Source organism: Fulmarus glacialis, unplaced genomic scaffold (assembly GCF_000690835.1).
Source record: "Fulmarus glacialis isolate BGI_N327 unplaced genomic scaffold, ASM69083v1 scaffold6377, whole genome shotgun sequence".
Classification (NCBI taxonomy): domain Eukaryota; kingdom Metazoa; phylum Chordata; class Aves; order Procellariiformes; family Procellariidae; genus Fulmarus; species Fulmarus glacialis.
In genome coordinates, this window is record NW_009224986.1 from 12,199 (window position 1) to 31,809 (window position 19,611).

At 42.4% G+C, this 19,611-nt stretch overlaps 1 protein-coding gene across 1 annotated transcript in view; it reads left to right on the top strand.

Moving 5' to 3' along the window:
• The window catches only part of HGFAC (HGF activator), a 39,265-nt gene that overhangs the window by 4,114 nt on the left and 15,540 nt on the right, over window positions 1-19,611 (top strand). Inside the window, exons 4-7 of the mRNA XM_009582316.1 lie at window positions 5,146-5,219; window positions 10,118-10,231; window positions 11,274-11,405; window positions 12,777-12,887. Of these exons, the coding sequence (XP_009580611.1) occupies window positions 5,146-5,219; window positions 10,118-10,231; window positions 11,274-11,405; window positions 12,777-12,887 (431 nt within the window). The remainder of the gene's footprint in view (window positions 1-5,145; window positions 5,220-10,117; window positions 10,232-11,273; window positions 11,406-12,776; window positions 12,888-19,611) is intronic.

Here is a 19,611-nt window from a genome sequence, read left to right on the forward strand (position 1 = left end):
ATTTCTATCCAGATTGACACCAGGCCCCTTTTGGACAGTGCAGTACTAAGAGGTGAGGTATTACTCCTGCTTGTTGGGTAATGGTTTATTCTAGCAGTGTTTTTAAGGCCAGGTCTCCCTATTTTGGGCAAAGGTTATTCTTTTACATATGCAGAAGTTGTTAAAAGTATTCATTATTCATTTTGGGGTAGGGGCAGTCAGGTGGGAACACTACTGCAGCAAGCACTGAATAAAGAAGACTAACTTTGCAGATGAACCTATCTAATGGGCATATATTAACAGAAATAAAAGGCAACAAAGCAGGGAATATATGGGTACCAGTAATGTGAAATATATGCACAAACGCTATGTGAAACATGTGAACATAGTTGCATGTTTTCCGGGTGGAGATAATATTTTATAGAGTTTATTTTACTTGCCCATGCAGGGCAGAACTCTCATTTTTTACACTGGACTGTCTAATTTTTTCATGATCTGTGTTGTCTTTCTGATGGCACATCTGTTTTAAGTGTAAGCGCTGGTGTAATGTAAACAACACATACCTTCTTACACAAATAGACATAGAGCTTCAAGCTAGGAGACCACTTCTGAATTTCCCCAACATCCATAGATAAAATCCGGTTAAGAAAAGCCTCAAGGAAACAAGAATTTGAGAATATCTTAACTAAAGGGAAGGGAACTGGAATAATTTTCCAGTTTGAACCCTGTCTTTGATGAACTGTAGCCACAAAGAGTTTGATCTTTGGACCCACTTAATTTCATGCAATGCTTAAGATGGATCTTGTTAATACATGACATTCTGTGTATTTGTTTTTAGCCAGTTAGGCCACAGAAATGGAAAAAAAATGGAAAAACCCATGAATGGATGGGATGCAAAGTTAGAGCACACTTTAGAGCTGACCTTGGACAACTTGCTTTTATGCTTCCGATTTTTAAAAAGCCATTTATAAGCAGGGAGACGAGGAGGAGGACAGCTGGAGCTGTTTGGTTTTGACAGGTCATTTCACGCCATGGCTGACCTTCTGGCCAGTGTTTACTCTTCTTTCATAAACTAAAAGCAACCTAACGTGTGACTTCAGGCACAGAGATGTCAGGAAAAGAGCCCTGAATAGCAGTCGGGAGACCTGCTCTGTGCATTTTTGTGTGACTTGGCACTAGCCCACGCTGGACTGATGCTGAATAACTGAGTCCAGGGGACCGGGCAGGCGGCAGGCGAGGGCAAGGCTCGGTCCTTCCTGCTCCTGCCGGCCTGTGAGCTGCTAGTAAGGATGGAGATGACGGGAGGCTGGATGCAACCTGTCTCTTTGGGGGCAAATGCAAGGAGACCAGACCAGGAGAGTGCTGGATTATGCACTTAATGAGTCCATGCCCTTAGTCCTCAAGTCATACTTTAAGGCAGGACTACAGGCAGGGCTCTATAGTGTGAGCCAAAGCCTGCTCCAATTTGCTTTTGATTTTATTATATGTTTTCTCGCACTACGTATGACACAGATATTGTGTGCTAGCCCATCATATTAAGTTCAATAAAAAGATAGTCCACTTGCAGAAAGCGTTTAAGAGCAGTGTCTCTCGTAATACAAAGCTGGATATCTCATTTATGAAAGCTACTGTGTTGATTCAAAGGGCTAAATGTGGAAGGCAATCAGACATGACCTTGTCTATTTGTAACATTAAATGTTTCAACATAAATCAGAGTCCTGACCGCAGAAACCTCTCCCTACTTACTGTGAGAGCAACAAACTCGTTGTATCTTTATAAATATTTATCGAAAACACAGGGAAGAAGACAAAATAACTGCAGTATTCAAATAACAAACTTCCTTTAACAGCATCCTGTATTGCATTTCCCTTTAATTATAATCTGTTTTCACAGATAAATTCCTATTTAGAGGCCTCTTACCAGGTACTAAAGATGTCATCTAAATTTGCCTTTTGCGCTGAAGAGAAAAAATTCGCTGGAACTGTTGCTAAAGTTCATTGGTACCTCCAGAAAAACAGAACAATGTAGGGCCAGACAAAAAGGGTGAGCAATGAAGACCCGTGAGAGCAAATGGGGAGGGTGGTCTGAACTGCAGCCAGCGCCCTGCCCCTGTGTCCCACGGTGGGATGGGTTCCCTCGAGATCCTGCTCAAGGGGAACAGCAGGAGCAGATTTTGGCTCAGATTTGGCTGTGACTTGGAAGGTGTTGACTCATACCCTGGAGAAGCCTTGTCCTGTGCTCGAGTGCTGGATGTGTGGGTCCCCATTGTGCCAGGTTGCAAGGGTGGGCTTAGGTCTGTATAGGAAGGGTATGATCTTACCATCTTCTCTGGAAACAGGAAGATTTGATACTTTGGCCATAGACTGAAAACAGTGCAAAGGAGGGCTTTTTAGCCAGCTGGATTACAAGCTGGAGAGTTTATGCCAGTCCTGGAAAGGAGAAGGACATGTGGGGTGAGCCAGGAGACACCAAGCATCAGGCTCTGGATTTTGCTGGCGCTGGTGGTGGTTGCTCTGGTGTTGTCAGGTGAAGTCTGGCCATCTCTTGTGGTCAGGACAACACCTGAAAAGGTCTGAAGGAACCTCCAGGCCTCGAACACGGTGACAGCACCAGGCGTGATGGCAGAGCTTTTTCCTTCCACCAGTCTGGCTCTGGCCCGAGGCTTTGCTTGCTCTCCAAAACGTCCTATCATTAAGGCTCCCAATGCTCCTGATAGGTAAAATAGCCCACTTTCCATTTATCCTGCCTACAAGTTAGGCCTCATCTGTGATACACCATTTTGTCCCCCCATTCCCGTGTTGTTTACCATGCATGGGTTTAAAATGTTGTTTAAATCAATCCCTAGTAATGGACTTTTCTGGTGTAATTAATTCAGTATCCGTGTCTTTAAGTTTTCACTTTTTTATTAACAATTTTATGTGACAGGCTGATTGTCCTGGTTTCATCTGGGATAAGACATTTTTTATCTCATAAATTTAGGGAATGGGCCCATTTACAAGTAACACAAAGAAATAATAAACCCGTTTGGTTGGTGTTGCTGCTGGAGGTAACATCCCCTCAGACCAAAATGTCATCACATTTTTGGTAAGCCTCCCAGTAAAGAAGATTTTTTTTTGAAAAAAGAAAATTTTAAAAGGAAAAAGAGAGAGACTAATGACATCGCTTCAAGGATGCTCTGAGCTTCTCCCAAACAGTGAGATATACGTGGCAGAAAATATAAAAGTTTTATGTGAATGTGCAAGAAGCCTAGCACTGAGGAGGGAGCCTGGCATCACAGGGGAGGACCAACCTCTTCGTAGTCACTGTGAGGTGGCAGGAAAGGAGGGGACTGGTTGTGAAGAGCATTGGGTGGGAGGACCAGTGGGTTGTGAAAAGCTGGTGGAAGAAGCCTCTGTTAGGGACCCTGATGACAAAAAACATTTAAGAGAGGAAAAATTGAATTCTCCATTTGCTTAGAACTTGGCTGCTACTGGACAGACTCCAGAGAATATTAATTTACATATAAATTGTTTTTTTTCCCCCTAATGATCAGAGTTTGCTTGAATTCTTTAGATATATACAGGGCCTCTTCCATTTGCCTCTCCCATGCTTCTCAGTGTAACGTCGCTCTGCTAAATCAATAATTAAAACAGTCAGAAAAGTTTGGATTCTCTTTCCCCGTCCTGGCTGGCACAGACAAATTTTTCAGTCAGAGACGGTTTTGCCAACAATGACACAAGCAGCGCGCTGCCGAGAACCTCTTAACTTACTCCTCATCTTAATCCTCATGCGTAATAGACCGCCCTTTAAAAAAGCACGATCCACTTCCCACCGAAGGAGCACGGAGAAATTTCCATTAACTCCCAGCAGAGTCGCATGGGCCTTAATGCCTGTGAGAAAACAGCCTCTTTAAGAACATGTCAAGTTAATCTGCACTAGACTACCAGGCACCTTTCTTTTTGTGCACCTTATATAATTGAGGTCACCAAACTTAATATGCGTGGCCTATTCAGATGCTCCATAGGAATTAAAGCATTTTAAATACCACATAGCATCTAATTAAGAAGCAAAGTAGGGCAGTTAAAATGGTAGACATGCTCTACAATAAAATTTCAATCTAGCTGGTGATGTCCTAGAATGAAAAAATATTTGATAACACAACTGTTCAAGGTATGATAAAAACACACGTAATACAAATAGATTATATCAGGCATGTTAAATAAAGCAAACTCCTATTTCTTCCAATGCTGTGTAGCCGCCCGTTTTCCTGTGTAGTGGCAGCTGATATTTATTATGCTGCATTAGAACTGGTTAGGGAGGACGTTCTGGTGGACGGCACATTGGGACACAAGGTGGACCTCCAAAGTTCAGCCTCCGTTCAGTCACACACTCCCTGTGTGGCCTCGGGGAAGCCTATAAGTCTACCTCTGCAAATGGAGAATAGCAGCTTAATGCTCCTTGGAGTGCTATGAGCCTTGGAGATAACAGACTGATGAGGGCAAGGGAAGTGCGCAGATAAACAGTTGTCAAGGTTTGTCTCGGTAGGATTCGAAAGGGCAGCGTGGCGTGCAGGATTCAGCCTGCTGCTCTGCAGAAAGGAGAGGTTTTATCTGTGCATTTGGAAATCACCCCCATGTCAGTTATTTCCTCATTTTGTCTGGCAAGTTAAAAAATAGAAGTACTTTAAAGGAACCGAATGCAAAATATGTTTGCCACTGAAAGCCAGGAGAAAGTCCCTCTGTGGACAGTCTCCTTCCTCCACAGATTATTAAAGTAACTGACAGGCATAAAAAATGGGTTGGGTCCTGTTTTGCTTGTTTTATAATGAATAAAGGAGACATAATTTATTTGCTTTGGTTTTGGTTTTTATTTCTGTCTTTCATTTTCTAATCTTAGAAATAGAAAGAAGCTTGGTTTTTTCTGGGGGATTCATTGGAGATCTCAGGTCCTGCTTCCACATCTCATTCTTAATCTGTATTTTATTTGAGAGCAATGGGGCAGAACATCTTTAACAAAAAAAAAAAACATATTTTTCCTCTGGTGTTAAGAGATTTTGAATGAAACAGATGCCAATTAGGAAAAAAAGTATGAATTTCCAGGTTGCCAAAGAATGAAGACCATATAGATTCAGTGCAAACATCCAGGTTGTTTAAAGTTGCGCTAAACCGCACTTTCAATTCTTTTCAGGTGTTCAACAACACATAACTACGACCGGGACAGGAGATGGGGACACTGCACTTCGCTGCCCAAAGAATACTCAGGTAAGGTGAGCCATTGCTGAGTTGCTCCAGATACCTGGCTCCTACTTTGCCACCTGCCGTGAGGAGGGACGGTGCCTTCAGTGCTACTTTTGTTTGGTGTACACAGAACGAGCCTTCACATTGGCTGTTTCCGGGATCTCCCTGTGACTCTGCATAACCATAGCATTGGACTGTGAATATCACACAGTCTTTAATTCACTCTCTGTTGACTGACTTGAAGTCATGGGAAGAAATTATGGTAATGCCAACATGGAAATCTGAACTCCTGCTGGAGCCAAGCACGGAGGTGATCATCTTCTCCTCCCTCAGGGCTTGGATGTGCCTTTTAGTTTTCCCCTTACTTAATCAGCTACATTTTCTGTCTCTTTGATCAGTTAATTTTTTAGAAGGTACAGAAACATTTTACACCTTGTACAACACACAGCCGCCACTTCCAGCTGTCCTTCCTTGAGATCTCAGCGTAAAGAGCAGACCTTCAAAACCAGATTTCCTTGGGCTTTGGGCTGCGTCAGAGAAGACAGGACAGATGCATTCATTGCAGGAGTACTGAGGGACAATGAAAGGGTTAGTTAGCTGAGCAGTGCTACAGCTTCATGTGGTCGCCACACTCCAGTGCTACAATTACCTCCTTGCGAAAGTCTGTCTGAAATGGGAAGCCAAGGTCTCCTTTCTATGTAAGTCACTTTAATTGACACACTGGGTGAAAGCATCACGTCCCAAGCCGTTTGTTGGGAACATGCATCCCTGTCCTCAGCAGTACCTCGATGGCTGGCCCTTGCTTGTCTCTGTCTCCCCAACTTGCTGTTTCATGAGCTGGATGCTGGGGAATCTCATTTTATAAGGAATGTACATATCTAAGTCTCAATTTATACAGTGACAGACCAGCGCTGAAAAATCAGGTGTTGCACTGATCAGACTTGATGCCCCTGAGGTTTTTTTTCTGGATCTGTGTCTAAATGCTGATCATGTTCCTCTTTTCTCCTTCGCACTACTTTCAAATGTGGCCTGTCTTGTTTAGTCTGCGGGACACGACCAGATGCCCTTAGATGTTCGCTTCCCACTTTCCGACAAAGGGCATTTTCCACCACCCTCCGTCATGTCAGGAGACTCATTGCCAAGCTGATTACAATCTACCAGAGCACTTGAAAAGCCAACGTTAGCTGAATCATGCTGAGAGTCTAAAATTAAGCAGTGCACAGCATCATCATTTTAAACTTAACAACTTCAAATTATTTTCCAGCCTGGCTTTAAAACAGATTAACAGCAGATCAGAGACAAATGACCTAACCCCAAAACAAGCAGCAATGCATGTGCCTTTGTAATGCAAGTATGTCAGACACGAACGTAGACTTTATAGACAGTTCATGCTTACAAGAGTCAGGTTATGAGGGCTGCACTTCCTTAGTCACAAGTGCCCTCCCGTAGCTTGAAATATTGGAAGCGGTAACTCGTGACTGCTTTAATCCTCCATTGAAACATTGACCGTCACGGTGGTGGCTGGCTGACTCAAGGAGGCTTTTCCAGTAGCTGAAGAAGGAGCTCTCCAAGCCCAGTATTGCATTTTTGGGGGTGCCTTGTGCCACCTCTGTCCCTCCCTCAGCCCATCACCGTGGCCCTGCCAGCCCCACATGCAGCCACCTCCGCAGCGACCTGGCTGCTCGCAAACCTTTTTGGGCTTTCTGGCTCATTTGTGCCTGTTACCCACCGCAGCGTTGGATAGGGTGGTTTGCAACAAGAAAGCCAGCCTCGCCGCCTGCCCCTCGCTGAGGGGTATCGCTGTCCATATATCCTAGCGCCCATGAGGGCTTGCCCTGGCTGCTGTTTTTTCTCCAGAAAAAGAGAGTTATATGTGTGAGGGAGGAAAGGAAACAGAAAAAAGGATGGGGTAGCTGGAAGAGGTCACTGCTGGCTGTTACAAAGAAAAGACACTATTTCTGAAACTTTGTAAAATTAAATAAAGTCTTTAGCTGTTCATTTATTTATAAACATAAGTCTATTTATTTTTTTAAGCAAAAAGCACTGTGTTTTGGACTTGGATCACCAGCCATAGCTTAAAGAGAGGTGGTGGTGAGGTTGAAAGGAAGGCGCGAGATAATGGCTGAAGGGAATTTCAAGCAAAAAGGAGGAAAGTTTGCCTGCTGGGGAAGATAGCTAGAAAGAAAGAAGCAGTTAAATGGAACAATGCTGATCCTTAAAATGTGGAAAACATATTATTTTGTTGTGAAAAAAAATCCACTAAAATATTAAATCTTTGGGGGAATCTCAACCACTTTATAGACACTTGAAAAAACAAGAAAAAATGAAATTTTGGGGGGACAAGGTATCCTTTGGCCATGAGAGATTGGTGAGGACTCTGTGAATTGGGATGGGAAGGAGCTGCTTCAAAGCAAAGGCTGAAGCACGAACCCTTTCCAGGCCGAGAATACCATGCGTACATGGGGAGTCGACGTGAAACCATTGGAGCTGCTTACAAATTAGCGTTAAGCAAGTGTTGGAGGCATTGATCCAGAAAAATACATCTGCCAACTTCAGGAGAAAGTTTGACCAGAAAGTGTTTAGCTTCAGGATGAAGTGAAGCTCAAGTATGAAGGCTCTGCTGGAGGGAGACATTGGTACTGCACTGTACAGAGCCAGAGCTCACCGTAACAACACACAAGGCGCTTGTTCAAACCCCCCCTGAAGGCAGTGAGAGCTTTATCACTGCCTTCAGGTTTCCAGAGGATCCTCCACTCCTGCCCAGGAGATCTCTGTGGAGACCGTGTGTAGTATCTGCCCGATGTGACCCCTTCATACACATGGGCCAACTGGGCTGTGAATGTGTAGTTCGTACATATGTACATATATATGCATAAAAGTGCAATGCCGCTATGTGTGGGACTTCCAGATCTTGGGCAGTCTGTTAGGACTACTGCTCTGAATGCCTGGAAATCTTGGACAAGTGGCCAAAACCCCAGGGAGGCCCAGACTTGGAAGAAAAGTGCCAGACAGTGAGTTTTTTTAAGAGACATTTGGACTGATATGGAAAGAAGAAGTAGAGCGGTGTGGGCTGCGCAGACAGGAGGAAGAGGCATCAGCCCAGGAGGGGCTCTGGGGAAGAGCAGTCCCTTCTGGGAAATGAGGGTGGCAGAAACAGACAGTTTTTGCGGGAAGATATGGTTAGAAAGGCGAGACAAGGCTACTGCTCGTTCAGCAGAGCCTCAGAGAGGTGAAGCTGAGGTCGGTATGATTGCTAGCAAGCACGGAGTGTTTTTCCCGTGAGGGTGGGGAGATACTGCTGGGTGGCTTTAGACTTCGGCTGAGCTTGCAGGGACTTGGCACTCCGCAGTTAATGGCCAGTTAATGGTGGGCAGGATTCCCTGCAGGGAACTGTGATGTGTCCATGTGCTTGTGAGTACAAGTTGTTCCTGGACTCCGTGGAAGGTGGGGAGGGATGCAGAATACCCCAGGGAAGTCAGGCTGGAGGGGCGGGTGGGATGCAGTGAGGGACTCCGACTGGGAAAGAAATGGAGGACTGGAAGTGCTCTTTACAGATTTAACGAGGGTACAAAAAATAACTTGTACCAGAAGTTGTACCAGAAGATGGCCTGGAGATCAAGTCATGGTTTGCATGTGATGGGAATAGGAAATACAGGATTTTCCTTTGAGGAAACATTACACCACTAAAAGTTTCATAACTATCAAATGGCAGGAATAGTAGGAACGTCACTGCCTTTACTTGCTTTCCCTTGATGTTATCCTGGAGTGAAACTACCAGTGAATACACCCAGGCCTGCTATCTGATACCAGTTACACCATTCTATTCTGAAGTAAATATTTTGATCTGTGCAGGGGAACCTTCACTTTTACACCGCTGTAGCAAAGCTCAAAATGTGCCTTTTGTGCTGCACTTCAGCCCTGCATGTGTGTGCCTGTGTTTCTACATGTTGCATCCCATGCTTAGGACCACACACTCTACCTGAAGGAGCACCTGGACCAAGTAACTCTACAGTTGCCCTCACAGAGTTTGACTAGCATTAAAAAAGAGGATTTGAATGCAGACAAGCTGTTGGGTCAGCTCTGCAGCAGAGCTGCAGATGTTGGTTGACTTTAGGGGAGATAGACCCCTCGACACTGCCTGAAATCAGGAACGTTGGCTGGCCAGCAAGACTCCTACAACTTTTGCATTGCACATTGCCAAGTAAAGCTTCCACTACAGGAGTTAGAGGGTTGTCCTGGCACACCCTCTCCTTCCCACCCTATTTTCCCATGATTTAGAAAATTCCTTAAAAAACAGAGATACATGATACTGGTCCAGTTTAATCTTGCTTGGCCTGATTTACTTGGATGTGCTCTTGTTTTGCTTTAAAATTTTCTCCTTTGTTCCAGCTGTCCATTAGTTTCAGACATAATCCAAAAATCCATAGCAAATTCTTCTGTGGAGGGTTGTCCTTTGTGTAATTTGAAAGAGAGATGCATAATCCCGGTCACTGATGCTGAAATGCGAAGCATGCAGGGCAGTAACCCGGGCAGAGGCAGAGCTGCAGCCTTCCCTCCCCAGTGTAAAGGCACAGCTCCATCTTGTGGGCATTTGTCCCATCTTCTTCCTCCCCAGAGTGGCAGCTCTGGCAACTTCATGTACGCCTGGACCTGCTTCCTTCGGCCAAGTTACTCTAGGGCAGAAGGTTCAGCTCAGTGATTTACTATACGGTTTTTAAAAGATGGATAAATATAGCTGCTATAGAGCTGGAAGGAAAACCAATGTAAATTGGTTGGATAAACATTGTTTTATATTAACCGGTGTTATTGAAACCACCGTGCATCGAACCAAAATGGTTCATGTAACCACGCCAACGCCTAATACAACAAAGCACGGCTTATCTGGCACCTATTAACGACAACTTCTTATGTGGCCTGTCTAGATCACTGCGCAAACAACCCTTGCCAAAATGGAGGGACCTGTTCTCTCGCTCACGGCCACAGGATGTACCACTGTACCTGCCCCGAGGAATTCACGGGCGAGGACTGTCAGATGAGTAAGTATCTTCTTGCGTGAGTGTTACAACATGAAATACGAGCAGCATGTAGAGCTCATTAACATTTGCTTAATGAAAAGGTAGCGCTGTTGTGATGGGAGAGACCACTGCAGCCTGAATGTTTCTGTAGGCGGATTTCCAAATGGTTATGACAGACAATCCATTACTGACAGGACAGCTGAAAATAGCTCGATTATACAGTTATAAATCCAAGCATGCTCTGAGCCAGTGAGATATTAAGCTATGGGAAACACAAAGAGCCTCTTCCTCTCCCTTTGCTGTTTTTAATACATGGTTGGAAATGACTAATAATATCATTCAGTAGGTAGGGCAGGGAGACATGAAAAAACAACAAAATTTCAGGTGACGCCTTACCCCTTATGTATATGCACACATGGGTCTATTACGACGTTTCCTGCGATGTCAGCTTTACACCTGGGCAGCTACTCCACCTTCGGGGTAGTCATTTCCAAAGGAAGAGAGTCAGGCCAAAAGGCTTTGCTTGGGTTATTTTTCCAGTTTTATGGTGGTGTCATTCCTAATTTACTGCACATCAAGCAAGGCATTAGGCTTTTACACCGAGGATTTTCAGTTGTACTTGCTGTTGTTTAATGAAGGCTTTTGCTTGCAGCTCTAGACTTCTTCTCTCGACGCAAGCAAAGAAACCTTTTTCAGTCCTGGTGCTCCACTGTCTCTAGCTCATCATCTGTGGATGATGCAGTAAAGTGGGACAGACACAAGGATACAGGACTGATTTGATTTTTTGTGGTTGCTGAATGAAGGGCTTAAGTAATGGTGATGCTGTCATGCTCACAGGGCTTTAGAAGAAAGCCACCTCTGCCTCAAGGTCCTTAGAGCTGCTGCTATAGTGGCTTAGTGCCTCCACACTGTGGAGGCTGGCTTGCTTGAGAAGCACCGTCAACAAACATGTATCTGCTCAACAGGAAAAAAGGGATGAGCAGGTAACGATGGAGATTGTGGTGCCATTCCTTGCAAGAAATAATCTCAGAAAGCTTGTGCTGTTTTTTAAACTGTGTTTCAGAGAAATGTTTTGACAACAGTCTCTATGAGTTCTTTGATGTGGGCATGAGCTGGTCAAGAGTCCAACAAGGAGCTGTGGAGCAGTGCGTGTGTGTGAACGGCCAGATAGAGTGCGAGAGTGTCGAACACCAAAGTAAGGCACTTTTATATTACAGCTATTGGCCTGCAGGGAGTGGGGATAAGGGACACTAAGGATATCAAAGCCTGAGCGGTGTTGTACACAGTAATGCTGCTCTTGCGGCTCATGTACCCTCCCCAAAAGAGAACATTTTAGCTTACCTTTCCATGTGTGAGCACTAATGCTGACCCAGGAAATCACTTCAATGTGTCCATCCTTATTTGAGGAAGCACTTATATGCATTAAGCTGAATTTTAGGGATGCAGCTCAGTGCTTTCTTTATCAGGGATGCAATCCTGAACTGCAGCATGTAAGAATATGCAACAGATTATGCAGTAGAAGTGGTAAAATTTCTGACCTTCTGAGCTCTCTTCCAAAACTGTAACATGCCTTCCAAAACATGTAACATCCCCCTCTGCTCTTCCCCTGCACACCTACAGTTGCTTCATATTGCTGTTTCATCTCTGGGATTTTTTCCCAAGCCTATCTCACCCTCGAGGTGCCAGCATGTAAACTCTACCCGCCTCCAGGATCCCATTTGCCCTGCGTCGACCCCAGAGTCCCCATGATTTTTGGCCCAACATACCCATTCTTGGCTGGGGTGATGCTTGTGTTTTGAAGCCTCCTCCTTGTTTTGAGGCTCCCAGGTGCCCGACACGGCTGGCCAGCTAGCTGCGGGGCACGTGCTTTGGGTTGTCACTTATCTGATGAAACCCGCACAGCTCCTCCCTTTTGGAAGGAGAGATGGTGGGAAACTAACCAGTATGCCTCACCTATATATGTGCTCTGGTATGGCTATTCTGTTTTTCAGTCTGGCTGAATTTTACCCTGCCCTTTGAAATAGGTAGGTGCTTTTATTCCCACCTTACAGTACTGGAAACTAAAGCATGGAGAGAGTCGGTGACTTTGGAAGTCCATGGGAGAGCTGGGAAATTTGATAGGACTTAATACTTCCCAATCACAGATCCTAAATATTTAACTGAGCTCCCTGCTAGATAGGCTATTATAAATTTTAATGCTGCTCAGGGGCAAACTTGGAATTGGCAGAACCCTCTGTACAGAAAGAAATGCTAATGCCACAACCATCACCGTTAGTAATAACATTCACCACCCCCATTTTACGTATTGTTCATTGGTAATATTTTTCAATAGCTATGCTGACATTATCCAATAAAAGTAAAAACAATGAGACAGACCTCAGTAGGCAGAAATCGGCAGAGTTTCCTTTTCTTCAATTTACATCGAGTGTAGGTCCGAGATGAGTAGAAAAGGAAAAATTTCCCCAAAATGTATGTGCACGGAAAAGGTGTACTAAAGTAACTTAAAATGGACTGATTCTCTTGAACAGTTTGTGCCTTTGGTTTGATCTTTGGTTTTTGCTTGTAGGTTGTGTTCATGATCCTTGCATGAATGGTGGAGAATGTAAAATGGTTACCTTCAGCGGGAAAATAGTATGTGATTGCAAAGAAAATTATGCAGGAAAGTATTGCAACATTGGTAAGTATAACAACCTACTGGTGGGCAGGGAATTTGGAGTTTTCATCTGGGTGTGAAGCTGGTGGTTTTTGCCTCTGTTGTATTCTGCCTTTGCAGACATTTCTTGTGATAACTGAAGAGTCACACAGAACTTCACAAACAAGTGTTTAATATATTCCTTCAGTGTAAAACATAACACAGTCTTCTTCACCGAGACCCTGATTCTAAAAATATTTGTTCATGTACTTAACTCTACGGAAAATTAAACACAGAAGTTTTAATCCAATTACTCATGCCCATAAAACTAAGCGCATCCTTCCATTTTGCAGGGTCTGTCGCAGAGTTGTACTCTAGTGCAAACGCTTCCCCACAGATCCATGCATCTTACCCTGTCCCCTCATAAAGTAGGGATTTATGCTCTCACAAAATCTAGCAGCTGGCTGTATTTGGTAGCACTAGATTGTTGTGGGAAGTAGATAAAAATAAAATGCACAGCCTTTATTTGGGTTACCTTGCACATTAAACTAATAGCATGTTTAGCCCAGTACAGCTTACCTAAAAATCCTTACTTTCACTGGTGAGTCAGGGCAGAGAAATCTGCCTTTTGGTGCCTATGTGTTCGTTCTGTGTTGCTTCTTATTAGATACTACATAGTTTTTGATATAATTTTCCTCCAGAATATTTAACATTTCTTACTGCAGGGGTTAAATCTGCTTGTAAAGCTTACCTGCATGCTAAATCCTCGAGTTATATCAGTGGCTACTTTTCAAATACAGTAGGTTTTAGTCATGAATTATAATAGACCTTCAGTCAAACCAGCCTGTGATCCCACCAACTCACTGGCTACATCTTCCTGAGTACACAGATCCCAGGGCTCCTCAAAATGGAGAAGACTCCTGGTAGCTACGGTGGGCAACTAGTTGGTCCGAATGGGTGGTGGGGTAAAAACCCATGGTAATGAACACTGGAATTGGTATCTGGTATTTTTTTTTATTATTCTGATGGTTAACAAATGGTGTAGCCAGCAATTCAAGCTGGAAAAAATAACCCATTTGGGAGACCAGCAGTACAGCTGGAATAACAAATAGCAGGAGTGAATTGGCAAATTGAATGGTGTATGAACTGGTCCTGAACCTTTACTCACAAGGCACCTGATGAATCAGCAAAATGGGCTTGTGACTCTTTTAAGTCCCTCCTAAGGAGCGATATTGTAGCTCTGATTTTTTTGTCCTTTAGTTGCCCTAGTGAGATTTGTCCCAGGCTTTGCGAATGCTGCTGCGATGATTTGGGCGAGGGGCTGCATGGGCACGGGACATGTGCAACCTGGCATCCCAGGGAGGACTGCGCACTGCTCGTCTTCAAATAAAACTGCTTTTCAGATTCCTATTTCGTTATCAGCTTCCCCTGCCCAAAGCAGCAATGCTGTGCATAAACATCCACCCTGCACGGCCTGGATTATAAATATCAGGCTGACAGTGTTATAGCTGTAATACTAGTTTCTGTCTGAGTAGCTTAGAACAAGAAAAAAGCAGGTGCTCTTTGATTACTTGAAAATAATAAAGCAAACATTTGGTTTGCTAAATAAACGGCTTCAGATGCTTACAATCCATCTGCGCTCGGCTGCATAACACCCCCACACAAAACGGGAACTGAAGGATTGTGTTTATGTGTCAGGGCCTTGCAAACAAGTTTAAAAATGAAAAAAACCTCTTTGCCAGGATTTAGTAATTCTAAATTAATGCAAATAAATTAGTGCTGGGGTCTATAGACCTGATCGTATCATCACACGAGAGCAATGGCATTCTAGTGAAAGCACTGGGAGCTTGTGCTCTCAGAGCACATAGAACTGATTTTTAAATATATGTTGGATTAATTTTTTCTTCAACCCTTCAATTTGATGCTGTGAGCACAGCTGGCTTTTTTTTTTCCTTTGTTTTCCTTTTTACTGTCTTGTATAGTTTCCCTTGTCTAACAGGACTGAATTGTGAGGTTATCCTTTAGTCTGAATATGCTTGATTCAGAGAAAGTTACAGTGTCTCCAAAATGTACTTTATTCTAAATTATTCATTTATAGAGGCAACCTTAAACCAAAGTTGTGATGCAAAAATGTCTTCTTTTTTTTAAAAAAAAGAGAAAATCTATTTAATAAACAGCAAGTACCCCAAAACATTATTGGGCTGTGATGTGTTTGAGGTCTCTGATGATGTCCTCTGTCCTTGACTTCTACAAAGAATAATCAATTTTCATGTGTTTCTAATGGAAAACCAGCTAGTTTATCTTGACATCACACTCACAAATGTTAATAAACCAAGTGCCATCCTGGGTCAGATGACAAATCTAAGTAGTACTGTGAGTTGAGCATCGGCAAAGTAGAGGATGACTGAGGAGTAGTGTAAGTAGCAGGAAGTTACTGAGCAATACTTCTAGTTGAGGATTTCCTCAGCAGATGGCTGGACCATCATATTTAATAGATCTTTACCTGTTTTCTGTGAATTTGTCTAAACTCCTTAGAACTCCTTCATGCTTTTGCCTTTCACAGCATGCTGTGTCAAGAAGTTCCAGAATTTAAATAGACGTGATGAGAAACAGAATTTTCTATTGTTAGCTTAAAACCTACTGCCTGATAATTTCATTCCCCACCCCCCCCCTTTGAACAATGAGTAACAGAGAATAATCATAACTTTGTGATTTTACAGATACCTATTTATCTGTCCAATAGTTGTTTCTTTTTTTGGACGATGGGGTCCCTGTCAGTACTCAAAAATAATCTTTTCACTGTTCTTAAAATTCTCTTGCAAACAATAATTATCTATCTATCTATCTATCTATCTAAATATATTGCCAATCCATTATCATAATGGCCATGCAGTTACTGGCAAATTATGAGCTGACTTAAAAAAAAAAATGGGAGGTGATAAATGTAACATAGGAGATACCTATAACAAAGGAGATCGATACACAAAAGACAGTTTCTAATATAGATTTCTATTCTTTGTGGTAATACATTATTTTCTAGCCCTTAAAGAAGAAACCTTCAGTACTAAAGAAAGAACTACCATTTTAAAAAATGTTCTAACACGGTTATATGCATAAGATTTCAGTGAAGTTTCATTTCAAAGGAAATTAGATACATCACCAACAAATCCCTCCCCAAACAGATGCTGTTTAAAATTATTCAAGGATCAATTTTTAATTGTTTTATTCATAGTAATTGCACTCAAATATGCACTTATTTTCAAAAATAAGGATTTTGTATTAAGAGAGTAACCGCATTCACTTTGGAGACAGAGTTCTTGCTGAGAGAGCTCTGAATCCAGGCTTTAACTTGAAAATTCAGAATTAATTATTGAACCATGGGTAGCAAGAGTTGTCTTATGGTACAGAGAAAGTTACAAAAAAGGTCCAGACCCAGCCACTTCGGCAGTGATAAATGTGAGGAAGCAATGAAACCTCAGAAGATGCGAGTGTGATATTTTATCTCTGGCCCAAGTTGGTATAGGGAGTGGAGAGGGAATTTTTTGGGAGATGTTTAACTTCAGAAATCTTTAGCTTCACTGGAGGTGATAACTTATGACAAACAGTTATAAACATGTAATTGTAAAATTACTTTGACATTTTATGTTTCTTTGAACAGACAGGAGCCATGCTAGAGATGTTGGATGAATACAGAGGGACACACAGCTAAAGAAAGAGGAGGAGCTATTTGGCCACAGGGCAGATAATTCATTACAATAAGCATTTATGCAGATGTTAAAGGGAGTTGGAGGGTGAAAGAAGGAGATGTAGAATTTTTTTTTAAGGGATTGGAGCCTTTAGGTTTCTGTGGTTGAAAACCCACCGTTGCATTCACACTATTGGCCTTAGTCAACATGCAAGTGGGAACTAATATATATTTTGCCCCATTTCCTGGGTAAAAGCACTTCTCTCTCCTTGCCATTGCATTGGTACTGTTTATGGGTGTGGGCTGTTGGTAAATTTGGGGCTCTCATTTGTATTTTTAAGCTTATTCTTGATTTATTGGAGGACATGTTAGTGGGGTATCTTTATTCTGTTTAATTAGCTGCCAAGCCTTTTCCTGAAACATTTAGTCTACATAGGTGGCTTTGTTGTGTTACTGTTGGTCAGAGGAACAGCTGGTAGTCATATGTGGAAAACTGAGGTCAGGTTTAACACTACCTATTTCAGTGGTTTGTCAGCTTTTAACTGGATTTTGAGGGTGTAGAATTACCTTAATCATTGGGTGGTACAATGTTCTTGATGGCTAGCTGGGGTTTATTTCTGGATGGTTTGTTGTATTAGGACTCAGCAACAGCTCAGGGTCTGTTTTTGTGGAATTATTTGTGAAAATAAGGTAGCCATGTAGTAAAGTAAATCAGTGAGATGGATGAGTTGTGGCAGATTTTGGTGCTTTTTATGATTAAACTAATGAAGAGGTAGAAAGCAGGCACATGGAAAGCTTATTTGGATTTGTGTCACTGTGGTTGTGGTTACAGTAGATGGTAGGTTTAAGAATATTGGGGATTATATGTTTTGAGGTTTCTTTGGATTAAGGTTTAGGTAGCATTAATGGTTTTGCTAGTATTTTGGTCATGATGAAGTATGAAGTTGTTGAAGGTATTTCTGAAAACTCTTTATGTCTTCTAGTGGTTTTTTTTTTCTAGTTAGGCTATGGGTAATGGAATTAGAGGGGTACTATAGCTTTAAAGAAAGTCTGAGTTGGAATGCTAATTGTGGAAGGTTTACGGTTATATAAGGAGATGTGTTGTTGTATGTCAGAAGTAGGTTGAAGACTTTTAGAAAAGGAAGATGACAGAGTAGCTGAATATATAATTACATACAGGAAAAAAACCTCTTGGCCACATCTTTGGGGGTTAAACTGTGGGAGTTTGAGGTAATAAAAGAAGTAAAAAAGACAGCAACCCCACCTTTTTAGTGAAATAGGGTGTTTGCAGTTTCCTACTAGAAAAGGTACTTTACTAAAGGAAATTCAGCTCTGGAGGCTGGAGGGAAAGTTTTAAATCTTTTTCTTCTGAAGATAACAGTAAGAAGAAGATAATGAGTCTTAACTTTTTGGTTTATAATCTAGTAGAATGTTTTTGGATTAGTGTTTAATTTTTTATTTTCTAGGATCCCAGGGCAGAAAAAAAAATATAGGGTGAAGTATAATAACAAGACCAGTTGGCTGACAATGATAAGTGAGTATTCAGTCAGTCCCCCACTGAGCTTGGATAAGTAGCTCTGCTACTAAGAGTTGAAGAGGATTTGTAAGTGGGACTGAGATGCTGCTTGTTGTTTGCATGTATGGAGCATTGGAATTAGTAACAGAACTAGGATGGAAAAGAATAAGGTTAGTATTCCTCCATGCTTGTGGAAGAATGGATGGAATAAGAGATAAAAAAGCATCATTATGGTTTGATATGTCTCGGAGAGGTGACTACATGGTTTTCAGGGGTAAAGTTTTATGGGTCCCCTGTGAGGTTGCATGAGGGCAGGGCAAGTGTTAATAAGGCAAGGTTAATGAAGAGAAGGCCTAGGACACTGTTCAGAAATAGTAAGGGCAGGTTGGATTTTTATCAGATTTTGAATTATTTCAAAATAATTCAAATAATGCTGGAGTTCCATGGAGAAAAAGTAGGTCTAGAAGAGTATCACCTGCAATGATAAATGGTAGGAGGAATTGGAAAATGAAGAAGTGAGTGAGCGTGGCATTATCAACTGAGAACCCACCTCTGATTCATTGCACTAAGATAGTGCCAATATAGGGGATGGTGGACGGGAGACCAGCGATAACTATGGCTTCACAAAACGATAATTATAAGGTGTTGTTTATGGAGGTGACAGATGTGAGCAATAATAGAGATGCTACTCTGATCTCCCAGGTTTCTTTATAGAGTCAGGAATTATAATAAAGATTTTGGCTGATATAGAGAAAAACACAAATGAAGAAGGGAGCAACATATGCATGGAGGTTAAGGATTAGTCCTTTACACTTAACATCTTGGCAAATGTGGGCTAGAGAGGAGAAAGCTAATGAGCTATACTGTCAGCAGTATAGCATATAGCAAGGATTAACTCTGTAAGGATTGAGCGATGAGGCAAATACGAAGGAATAGCCAAAAATTTCTCCAGTCAGAGATAGGAGCAGATTGGAGATCAACAGAGGACTTAATTTTTACAAATAAGTGCTTTTTTTCAGATATTGGTGGGCACTAAAGTTTCTGTGGTGCCTTCTGTGTTCCTACAGTGGTGCCTTTCTAGAAGTCTCTGTTGTAATCCTAGTATAAACTAATACAATTAATACTAGCAGCTGCTAATATGAAGCAGCTGCTTAGTCCTTACTCTTATGATAGGGTGCCTGACTTGGCAGCAGTGTTAGTTATTGGGTGCTGGTTAATTCAAGGCATTGACACCACAAAGGTGTTTTTAATCCTATTTTTGATTTATTAGAGACGTGACAGTGGTGTTAGTTAATTATGTCTTATAGAGGGCACATCTCTTGAAATATGAAGGGACTGACATCTTTTAATCCATGCAATCTGTTTTGCTGTATAATTGCCAGTTAGGAAGATGGCTGAAGGGAAGATGCCATAGATGTGATACAGCAGCTCACAGGCTTTCAGCTCACCCCTGGATTACTGCAGAAATCTCCATTGCATTGCCTGTCTCTCCCGTTGCCTGCTTTCTCCCACCAGCCCACGCCGGGTGCTTCAGGTGCTCCAGAGACACCCCCGCTCTGCCCCCCCCC